The following is a 12,504-nucleotide window of genomic DNA, read 5'->3' as shown; positions in this document are numbered from 1 at the left end:
TTTCCCTCTCAAAAGGCAGTCTGAAAACAGATTTGATAGCATTTGTTAAGAATTTACCCTTGTAATGAACACTACAAACAACAAAATAAGTTGAGGACAATTATTCCCTCTACACAGAAGTCTGAATACTGCATAAATGAACAGGACAAGAGGTCCTGAGAAACTTCCCTGTGGACTGTATAATGCAGGAACCCCATAGCAAAAGATATTATAACTAAATTTTCAACGCATGTGTGACAAAGGTGTAGCAATCCATACTATTCCAAAACTCACATCATCAAGATTGCATTAAAAATCATGTTTGGAAAACATCCTCAATTTTTGTCACTTAGAGAAGCGCTGAGTACAGCTAACATTTATTTTTGAATGGTAAGGATAAAATAATTTATCCTGCACCAGCTGCTAGCACAACGGGTGCAAGTGAACATTTTGTTGATGTTGCATGTGAATCAGAGCATCTCTCACACACCTGACTAGCTGTACTGTATCTGAATAGACACGTTTTTGCTTGCTCTCGGTTCAACTCAAACTAAGGAGCAGGCAAGATCTTTCCAATACAGGGCTATCACTACAGAGGATGGATGAAAGATGGTCTGCAAGAATCATTAGACCATCCTAAATTATTTTTGTTTTCAGAAGAAGTTACATGTCACATTTTTCTACTTTTTGACCATATAAAAAGATACTTAATGAGAAATACAATTTCAAAATTCTTTTTTCTGGTAAACACCGTTCTTTTCTAGACCCTTAAGGGTCTCTTAAAGGTTTGAGCATTCATTCTGTAGTTTAAGAACCACAGGACACCTGTTGTGTATTGCCTGTCTAAATTAGTACAGCCTATTACAGAACATAAAAACGTAATACTAAACACAATCTTAAAAGTGCCAGCAGCTACAATGTCCTGTTGTATTACTTGCATTTAGCTGCTCCTGTACAACTTGTTTTCTTAAAAGATTTTACAGGAACTATTCAGGGGTTTTTGAACAGTTACAACTTAGATGCATCTAAAAGGTAGATTAGTAAATCTGCCACTTGAAAAAAATTTTAGCAGTACATTCTACTACAAGTTGCTGTGTAAGTTCACCAAATCCCTTTCATAACACTGAAACAATTTCTAACTACTCATAACACATTAAACTGCAAAACACTTCTAGAGCAAGTCTTCCACTTAATTATAAAATATTCACTTCTAAAGGGGAAAAAATGCAGGATTATTTAATTACCTGTTCTTATCAACTAAGATTAACTGAAAAGCACAGCTGTTTTCTCAAAGGAAAAAATACGGCTCTAAACCATCAAGGTATCAGAGATAACAGGGTCACTTGAAATGTAAACACCACTTACATCTGCCACAGGATAGTGTGAGAGTAGAGTAACTAAATCTTCTTAACTCTTGAAAGCTGCTTCTTTGATTTGTGCCACAGAAAATTAGTCTACTGAAACACATGCTTTAACACCAGATTTCTGTTATGTGTAAACTCCTTATTTTTGATATGCCTGTAACTGCTCTACTAAGAATAACTGAATATATCCCTTTTCCCTTAAATTGTATCTGGTAAATGTATCCTCAAATCAAGGTGGAAAATTAACTACGCATGTAAAAAGATAGGTCCTGGTAATTAATACCAAGCCAAACTTATTAACTCAGTTTTTATGAAAGCCTTCAGTTAAGAAAATGCTTTTTACAAGATGGCATGAAATACCTCTGCCATTACTCTTCTTGCCTTACTTCCAATTCCTGCCTTACTTTGTTACTACTCTCTTTCATTGCAGCTCATTTGGCATCACATTAAGAACATTAGGTGCTTTTAAAAATGTTAAGATGTTATTCCCCTTTCCAGCTCTTCTGTAAACTGACATTTGTTCTCTCAAAGTAAGGCCTTACAGCTTCAGTAAAGAGCAGTACCTTTATTTAGTACACACACAGTCTGCCCACAATTGCAGTTTACCATCTCTACCCATTTCTCTTTTACAGGAAGAGTTACGAAACAAGTAGCCTATGCCTAACCTTTCTAACCTAAACACTGTCACTCCAGATATGTACCACACTTTCCCAGCCACCATAAATAGAATGCAGAGCTTGGGAAGTCCTAACTCCAAGATCTATTTTCCCCTTTAGCATCTGGTCCTCTTTCCATTAATATTTCATCACAACATTTCCAGAAAATAAAAGCATCCAATGCTGACAACACCAAGAAACCTTTGCTTTACTATTAGTAGCAAAATTATGCCTTCTATAGCATCAAACCAATCAACGTTATTTTGTACAGGCTTTAAAGCAATTAAATATCACCTGTCCGTGTTGGCTCTTAAAGGTTTGGTGCTTCACATCATAGCTGAACTGAATTAACTGCTTGCTTCCTCTCCTTGAAAATGAATCAACACACACTTCTGGAAAGGTTCCAAATTCCTAGAACGCCTTTTAAAGCCACCAGAAAAACAAGTTGGAAGACAGGATTGGACACAGTTTCAGGTCTTAAAACACTTACAATACCTCAACTATAGATCTTCCTAAACCTACAAGAAAACGTTCACAAGTTATTAATGAAAAATACTACTATCCAGAGGTTTTTTACTGCACGCAGCCAACAGTTCATCTCTCCCCTTGCAAGATTTTAATACCAAAACTAAAAACAAAACCCAAAAATCCCACACACATATTTTAATCATAATAGTTTATAAATAATGATCTCAAACAGAGCTGTAAGCTCACATAAATTTATCCTCCAAGACACCCTGAATCTAAAGAATCTCTTTTGGTGAATCTCAGAGAAGATAACTATGAGTCATAACTGAATTTACATACCTTTCTCTTTCATACAGGAAAGGAAAAACTTCTTGTTCTTACTTTGGAACAGTTTCCACTGATAGAAGTCAAAATACATGCTGTCCCTCCCTTTTCCCATTCTATCACTTAGAAGAAAAAAAAGAACCAATTTTCTTACAAATATATAAGGTACGACAAAACATATGTAATTGCCAAAAATAATTCCTACTTAGGTATGAAAATGTGTGCCTATATGAAGCTTCAGGTATGTGATAATCCTACTGGCATACGTGTTTCTTGTCAGGTACTTCTTATTAGTTATTTGTTTAACCTCTGTGTAACCAGCCCTCTTGTGTTGAGACACTTACACTGGGTAACTGGGTTACTCTGAAGAGCAAGAGGTAACCAAAGGCAAGGCAAGGCTGCATGGCTAAGAGCAAGGTGAGGACAGCAAAATCTCCTCACCTCCTCCTTTCAATAGCTGTTATGTTGACTCAGTTGGTCATGAAACAGAAGCCTTCGTTTCACCTTAATTTATTCTTTGACCGTAAGTAAGACACGGGTATTTTCCACAGTCAGCAATGCAAGTGCTTAAATCGCCTCAAGCAGCCTGAACCCCCTGCCTTCCCACCCAGTATCTTGTGTAACCGCAGTGCTGTACTGGCTGAAACACTCCTGCGAATGTGCTAGGAAAGAGACTGGGGAAGCGATCTGGCTGCATGTTCCCATGTCATTCTTTGTTCCCATGTCATTCCCGGTTGAGGCATTACAGCTGTTCACTCTGCTGCAGGGCAGCTACTCCAGCTGAATGCCTGCTTCCCTTTAACCCCTGCCTGCCTGCAAAATACACACGTTTTTTCTGGGTCATCTCCCAGAGAAAAGCAAGAGAAGGAAACGAAGGAGGAGACAGCTTAAATCTGCACTGAAGATTTAACTGCAGAAACAGACACAGCCATGGTTTCACCACAGCTCAACCCTATCTAAATTGGCATTGCTGCAGCCGCCACCGCTCCACCTCTCAGCCTCATATTCACACTTCCTTCCTCTGCTCAGCACTGGCACACATCCATCTATGTGGCAAATTGCTGAGATCTTTCATATTATTTTCCTTTGTCAGGACTGTTACATTTTCTGCTGGCTTAACATACTTAACCAGGCTTATGGTACAGTCAGACAAACAAAAGTGTCAGTACAAGACGGAAAGCAGTAACAGACTGGAGGGAACAGAACAAGAGCATGACTGCAACAGCAACAAACAACTTTAATCACTTTAAACTCTCTCGTTAGACCACACTGTAAGAAAGTGTGACAGCAACCTAAATCAACTTTTCTCAGCTGGAAACCGCTGCTATAATGCTCTCCAGTACTCTGAAGCAGTAAGAGTCAGTACTGTCAGGAAACACTACTTAGTCTACTGATACTCTTCTAGCAAGAATAATAACAAACTTACAAACGCTCATTAAACTTCAGAGCATTCTATGTGACAGGTGAATAAATAAGATTTTAACACTGAATCTCCCTAGCTTTTTCCTCTGGCTTCACTAAATAGTATCTATGAATCTTCACCCCCACCTACTTCCTTTCCAAGTCAGTAAGAAATTGTATCTTAGATGAAGTATCTAATTCTGCATTTTGCTCTATGAAACTAACTCAATCCCATTTTTGTTGCTAAATGCAGGATCCCAAGTCAAATAACCGAAGACTAACTGACTGCAGATTGCGGAATGTACAGTTTGCCATGGAACTAGAAGCACTGGTATCTGTTCAGACTCTCATGTATTTAAAGTGCGTGACCACACTCACAAGGATACTTAACTTTCAAAAAACAAACAAACAAACAAACAAACATCTCCCTCATGGCCCCTGTTCCCTGAACTTTACATCATCCACGCTGGGAAATTACTTAGCAACAGCAATCATTTTTTCAAACCTACAATCTCAGAAGCAAGCTTTCCTTGGAAAGCTTCACAGATATTTTTTTTAAAGTATTTTTTTCTGTGACAATTTGAATAACTGAGTATTTATTAGCACGCACAGAGACAAAAAACAGTGCAGATCATCTGCCGTTCACTGGTTTTATTCCTAGAGTTTCATGATGGCCATAAAATTCTGATTCCTTTTAGCGATACTGGTTGCACTTGAAAGAAAATACATCTTTTATCTCAAGGCAAAAAACGCATGTTAAGCAAACAGAAAACCACCACAAACTTACTCTCTAGTTCTTCTTTCTCAAAGTTTGTATTGATAGTAGAGCTGATTTTGCCCATATCCACAACAGCTTCTTCATCATGACCCTGAAAAAACAAGACAAAAATTTAAGTTAAAGCTAACTATAACTACTTTTTTCTAAAGTCCTAAAGATACTCTGCAGATCTGAAGCTTTTTGTCAGTTTCCTAAAACAACACATTTTCACCACTTGGAAACAGAGAAAGAAAATGTCACCGAAAATCTACCCATCCAATTCTTCAAGAAAACATTACCTTGTATTGAAGGAAAAACAGAATAAATCAACAGATATGCCAAATACCATGTAATTTTCTTTCTCAATGGTCTCAATTTCATCATACCACGGGTCAGGACATACATTTCAAGAGTGCAATATTATTTTAGTTTTACATTCAACAGCAATGAACCTACTTCAGTAAACTAACTGGCAAATTTATAAAAAGTTACATAAATTAACATTCAGAGATCTTGAATCCATTTGCTTAGGGAACAATTCCTGTGTGAGATTTTCCAGCACAAATAAGCTTTTGCAAACGAAAGATCATACAAAGGGGTGGCAAAAGAGTTAAGTTACACACCTTGAGGGTCTCTCCTAGACCAATGGTTTTGGAAAGATTAAATAACTGTTTTGCTCAGGTTTCAACAGACAGCTTCTTAACCACACCCCTATCTAATTCACAGGTTTTATGCACAAAGTTAGAAAACAGCAGTTGCAAGATGTTCAGATTCCATTACTACTGAAACAATACCACCCATAACACAAAAGCACAGTATTTGAAATAGATACAGGCTCAAGAATGAGGCTTATCTCTGAATGTGTCCTCTAACCACATTTAGCACATCACTAAAACAGACCTTTAAATACTGCCTTTTACTCAATCTCGACAAAAATAAACCTGAAAATAATTAAGCAGTAGAAATCTCAATCTCATCTCCGACTTGACATCAAAACATTAAAATTGCCTTTCTCCAAATGTCTGAATTCCTTAGAATACAGTCCACTTTTCACTGCTCACAAATTACAGCCTCCTGGCAAAACTGGTGCTCCAAAAGAACTGCTGCCTACCTTAAGGGTAATGCTTCACTTTTCATCTAACTATGTATTAATGGCAGGCTAACTGCTAAAGAATACTGACCCTGCTCTTTCTGCTCCCTTGAGCGCACACTTTTCTCCTTAAGTCAGATCTATCAATCACGAAGTCAAACACAAAGAGCTGAAGCAAAGGATTTATTTTTTTTTAAACAACTTAATTAGTTTTCCATTGGATCAGTTCACCAAACTGACTTTTCCTGTGGCCGTATGACAGCTAGATCCACCACAAATAAATCTGTTTGACCACTGCTTCTGGAAGCAGCCCACTGGTGCATTTACATCAGTGTGGGATCTCTGATAACAGTTTCATGAGGAAAAAAATGGAAGCCTAAATCAGGAGTCTTTATAAGGACTGGGAACCCTAACAGTGTTGACATTCATCTAAACTTTGATCTTAGAATTACTCAATAGTGCAATGCCTTATATATAGGTTTGTCATCTCCTAGGGAAATGACAAGGATAAAACAACAGACCTGTGCAGCCGCTACAAGCTAAAACATACTGTAGCAACCCCCACCAAGAAATTTTTGAATGCATAACTCCTTAGTGTTAATAAAATAGGTATTTATTATAATGTATTGTGTGTGCATACACACAAAAAAATTCAAATCTTTGTTTGACTATTAAGGAAGGAAGATTAAAGAATATGAAGATGATAAATGGCACATACAGGAAAAAATGTTTTCCAGATGAGGTTTTAAAAAAAAAAAAACAACCCACCACGGTTGAAGCAGTTAGACCACATAAATAAAAGCAGCTGGCACTATGTATATAAGCAAGATACAAAGAGTGGCAACATGGCAGAATAAACCTCTGAAAACTAAATAAAGGTCAATTCTGAGCTGTGTCTCTAAGAATGGGGTTTTCAAGAAAGGCATTACACAGTAACATAACTTTGTCGCTATTGCTGCATTGCAAAAGTAGAGTTTTGCACGCGTGCTAGAAAAATCAAAACTCCTGCACACTCCTGACAGCTACAAATAAAAAATTCAGGTAATTAAACCAAAGTTGTGTCTGATGGGCAAATCTGTGAAAGTTACAAGGACCTATTAATAAAGAACTGGCAGAAATTTAGAAAGTGTCATGGCAAGGGGGGGGGGGGGGGGGGGGGGGGGGCGGGTAGTACGTTCCTGTCTCCTACACACCAGAACAAAATTACAGAGCCCTCTAAGAAGATGCCTTCATCACATAATTGGCCTCTGCCATCTCTCTGATGACCATTCCAGAGGTAGAGAAAAACACAGTTGCAAAGCAAGTCTTGGCTCTTATCTTTTACTCAAGACAGATTTCCCAACACAGCTTGCGGAAAACAATTTTAACATGCAGCAACCCAATAGCAAAAAGATGTCTCTAAGCAGCAGCATTAAAAAGCTTAAGTTAACAAACTTTCCAATATATCTCAGTGACACAGAAATAGAAAATTATAGGACTGTACTACACTCCAGTTCACAGAAACAGATGTACACACAAATCCTGCCTGTTACCAGAAAATTCAAGATAGAGACAGAAATATTACAAATCCTCTAAATTATCTTCAGTGTCTTATGAGAGAGAAAATCCCATAATATTAGGAAAACTGCTATCAAAACCTCTTCCACAATTAGCTTCATGGTTACAGCCACAGATTGTGGAAACATCCCGTACCTAATGCCCTCCCCGTTCCCCTCCCTGCCCCCAACAATCCTTTTAGGACACTTGGAAGCTTGCCAAACACAGTTTTTGAGCAATAAAGGAAGAAAACTTTTTTTCTCTAGATTATACAAACTACTGCATACAGATAGAAAATTACATACACACTGTGGAAAATACACATACAAGAAAATATTTTTATCTTCCAGTAACATTTTAAAACTGTACTTGCTGTATGCCTTATACCATGTTATTAATATTTATCACCCCTTGCTTTAGCAACAGAGATCCTTTGCCAACTTTATACATACAGAAACAGCCTTCAAAACCACATCATGTGAAAGTAACATGTCTTTTGAGATTAGATTACAGAAAGGCATGCATGCCCTTGCAAACCACCCCATCGCTATCTCAAAGGACTCAATATATGCAAAGACTCTTCCAAGAATAAACCATTAGCAACCACAAATATCATACATGAAGAAAGCATATCATTTACAGTCTTTGTTTAGAAAAAAACAAAGCACCATTTTAACATAACCATTTGTGATGCCAAGAGCAAATCCCACCGTAAAATACTTTTGCCTTAGGTCAGGTAACAAACCCCAAAATATCTGAATACACCATAAAACTAATTCCAAGCTGCAACCTTTTCCTTGCTAAAAATAAAGTCTGTAGGGCATAGGTTTCCAGTAATTATAGAAGATCTACCATGTCAGTTTAAGGCACAAAAGTGAGAGAAAACTGTTACAGTTGCTGAATCAAAACACATTCCCCTTCTAGTTATCTCTTCTATCTTCTGAACATTTTACATACATAAAGAGAGGTAGGATTGTTTAAAACTCATCAACTTCCCTTTTTTAGGCACAGAGAATGACTTCATCTTAGAGCAGGCATTCCGCTGCAGTTTACCATCCATTTCATGTGAAATTTTACGTGCAGTAACCCCGCAGATACCCAAAAAACAGCTGATGAAGATGAGTCAAAATTTAAGACTAGCTTGGAATGTATGTAACTTCTCTTTTCAGTCAAGAGACAGAACAATTGAGAAGGGAAAAAAAAAAAACCACAAGCAGCAACCAAAGTGCCCCAGGGAATGATTAAGCCTTCACCTTTGGTCTGCTTTTTCACAACGAGATGGTCATTTATAAAAACAGAACAAATCCAGAGTACTTTAGGGGAGAGGAATCCTAGTACACGGTATTAAAATACCTAAAGTATACACCAAATTTGTGGATACTCACAAACGTACTGTAGAAACCTTCATATTCAGAGGTACCTATGTATATACTACAATATGTCTTCTCAGCCTTTCAACTTTCCCCAGCATGAAAATGAAACCCCTTTTCAACTGTTGCAGACCAGAAAAGACTTTCAAATACGCTTTGCCCTAGCAGAATCCCAGAAGGACTCTTCTTGCCACCTCTGATTTTCAAATGTCTTTTCTCAGTCCAGGAGAGAAAAGTAATTCCCATTCCATTGCAGACAAACAAGTATTCAGAAATTGTTTACACCTCACTTATTTACCTACTCAGACATTTGTCTTCATCTAGGACAGTACGTTTTTTCATATCTAAAATATTAATGCTACATGATTTTTAAAAGTAGTATTTCAAAACAGTGAATCCTGAATTGCATGGATCACTAAGGAAAGCACTCAAGTTTGCAAGAACTAAGTTGTCAACCTCCAGTAGCATGTGTTAGTTACCATCTAATGGACTGACACAAATATGACGCACAGAAAATTAAAGGAAACTTTCCACCATCATCTGTACAGGCTCTTCTCACCATGCAACTTACCCGACCTTATGCAGTCACATACACATGACAGACCTCAGAGGGGCACACTGCCAAAGTGCATTACTGAATAACCACTTCCAAGAGATACAGCTTGCTAGCAACACATTTTTAATTTTACTTGTAGTTAAAATGTAGTCAATTCATTCTGGGACAGTGATCATACAAATGGCTACAGTTAACTGTAAATCTTTGAAATCTAAGAGTAATACAATAATTGTGTTGAGAATAATTTGTGCTCAACATTTAAAACCATTACTTTGCTAAGTCAATGTTCATATGCTCCATTTACATCCCCTCAATCCAAAGTTCTTCCCCAACAGAGTTGGGGAACTACTTGCAGCAGCAGCAGAGATTGCACTACTGTTTGTGGCAATAAGTAGGGCACAGGAGAGGACACAAACAAAAAACCCACCACCGCCCCCCCAAAAAAATTACATTACCATTTTCATGTTACAAAGAACCTTCAATGCAGCATTTATTCAAGTAGATGCAAATACAAAAAAAACCCACCAAAACTCAAAACAAAAACCAACCAACCAACCCAACCCCAAACAACGAGAGGAGGGGAAATGTGTGTTCGTAACTACTTTTTTCTCCTTACACACCTATCTCTGCCCCCAAGTTTAATCTACTACAACTGCTTACACTATCACAGCGAACATACATATTGCTTTAAGACTGTAATTATATCCCATCCTCTCTGGCTTGAACAGAAGGCAAATACTTCCCCTTTCCTTCCCACCAGAAACCATGGATACGCCTCTGCCTTTGTAGAGACACCAGATCTGGCAGACAGGATTTAGCTCTTAGGCTGGAATGTGGCACCAACAAGCCATTCCTCTCAAAACATGAGCACACACTGCTTACTGAACCATCTGGTAAATGGTATGTAGCATGCTAATATAGACTTACATACAAAGATCAGGAGCATGTGAGGATTTTTGCACAATGCATTTTGTTCATACTTTGCTCTTCATTCTTCCACCGTCAGTACATAGGAGCAGTTAAACTGGATCAAACCATCCATCCAACCCAGCATGCTGTCTTCAAGAGAATAAAACACTAGAGGCCTACAGCAACTTCCCAATAAATTTACGAATCAGTGCAAACAGAATTCAAAATGGTGGCTTGACCTAGACCTAGGAAGCACAGTCAAAGCAAGATTTTTGTGGTATCATCAGCCCTCACTTTGTTGGATCTGCATTCAGAAGACAATATTCAGAAGACATCAAGGCTCCACTAACAAAGAAATAAAATTCAATAAAGAAAAACTACCAATATTGTTCTGCTTGAAAAATAAATTAAAACCTTCACTTTGACCACACATCTCAAAAGACAACTAAAGAGGAACTGCAAAACCTAATTTTGCAACTGTTTTCCAGATGTGTATGTATATTTAAATATTTATATGTATAAATATTTAAAAACTGACCTTTTTTATAGGTACACACGAGACTCATTTGTTTTGTTACATAGCTACCGAAATATATTGTTCAGAATAATTAAGAACCAGCAGGGTAATTCATGATACATTTTCACAGCAGCATTTCCTAAGAGGTTTGTTTCAGAAGCCTGCATTTCTCTTCTAAGCACATATAATACTCCATGTAGTCAGGAAATAAAATACATCTCTGATTTACAGAATGCAACACAGCCTCTTCACTATCCATTCAATCTCCCAGAACTGCAAGCTAATAAGCACTAATACTTAAGGGGAAAAAAGAAGTCAGACAAGACCAGTGTTATCTCCTAATTTTGTAGGACTACAAGTCTACCAGTGACAGCAGCCCTGGTAGTGTTAAAGAAAAGAAACCAGAATATTAGCATATTTGTTAATGCCATCTGTGACTACAGTACAGAGTTCAGTGACAATCATTCTACCTCTGGCAATCATCAGCACTAGGTCTACGCCATAGCTCTGCCACCACTACCCATGCAGAGCACCAAGTAGCCTTAGTTAAGAGTAAGCAAATTAGGAAGGCCTTTTTGACATGGTTCACCTGCGGGAATGACTAACAGCAGCACTTGGTAAATTTTAAATATATTCGTTTACTTCTCTGTCAGATTGATTCAGCTCTAAACCAGAGGTAAGATGAGCCTACGGTCAGCAGGAGGACAGACATCTCCGTTTGCTGCCTCCTTGAAGCACAGCCAGGATATGAAAAAATCAAAGTTCTTTCTAAATAGTAGTACATGAAGGCATTATTCAGCCTATTAAACAGTCTTTAGTTGAACTGCACAAGCAGTCTTATAAATGCATTTGGAGTTTGGGCACAGTGTTGGTCTACACAGTAATACTGTACCTTCAGAAGTTGCCAAAGTGATGAAACACTACCAGTTCTAAATTAAGCACATCAACCTAACTGCCAAGGGAAAATGCACCAAATATAAATGGGCCCTGTCTCATTTCATCGGCATATAATTTTTAGCTGGCCTTGCCCTCTAAATATATATGGATGAGAGTAAAATTAGTAATAATTCACAAACAGAACACTTGCCAGGTTTAAAATAGGAAGCATACCATATTGATGGGTTCCCCCTTGGTTGTATTTGCTATGGTCTCATTTGCACAGGAACAGCTGCCTTCTAGATTATTTTTTTCCCCCCCTACTATCACAGCAGTGGGTAATGACTCAAGTACTACAAGAAAGACTCCTGTACAGCTCAAGGATTTTAGCGTCACCACCCTCTTCCCACCTCCCCCCCCCCCCCCCCCCTTTTCTTGTGAATTTTGTCTGTGGTTATACAATTACTATTTGACACAACTATACTCACATGTAAATGAAGATCCCTCCTAATCAAAGCAATACTCAGAGCCTCACAGTAAAGTCTGACGCTTAAGATTTCAGTAAGACCACAGCTATAACAAAAGAGGTTAGGAACAGTTAAGAGAAGTTTTTCTAGCCTACTAATCCTTTAATTAACTGCTCAGCTTATCCTACTAAATATGTCTGACCAATCTGCTTTTTGAAGACTTACAAAAAAACA

General features: G+C 37.9%; 1 protein-coding gene across 2 annotated transcripts in view; it reads right to left on the bottom strand.

Annotated features, from left to right (window-relative positions):
* Positions 1–12,504, bottom strand: part of SLC4A7 (solute carrier family 4 member 7) — a 102,839-nt gene that overhangs the window by 58,387 nt on the left and 31,948 nt on the right. For both annotated transcript variants that reach the window (XM_074860931.1, XM_074860923.1), the window contains exon 2: positions 4,980–5,061. In XM_074860931.1, coding sequence (XP_074717032.1) covers positions 4,980–5,061 — 82 coding nt within the window. The remainder of the gene's footprint in view (positions 1–4,979; positions 5,062–12,504) is intronic.

Source organism: Strix uralensis, chromosome 1, assembly GCF_047716275.1.
Source record: "Strix uralensis isolate ZFMK-TIS-50842 chromosome 1, bStrUra1, whole genome shotgun sequence".
In the NCBI taxonomy this organism is placed as follows: Eukaryota; Metazoa; Chordata; class Aves; order Strigiformes; family Strigidae; genus Strix; species Strix uralensis.
The sequence above is the reverse complement of the archived record's forward strand: the minus strand, read 5'-3'. Positions and strand labels throughout refer to the sequence as shown.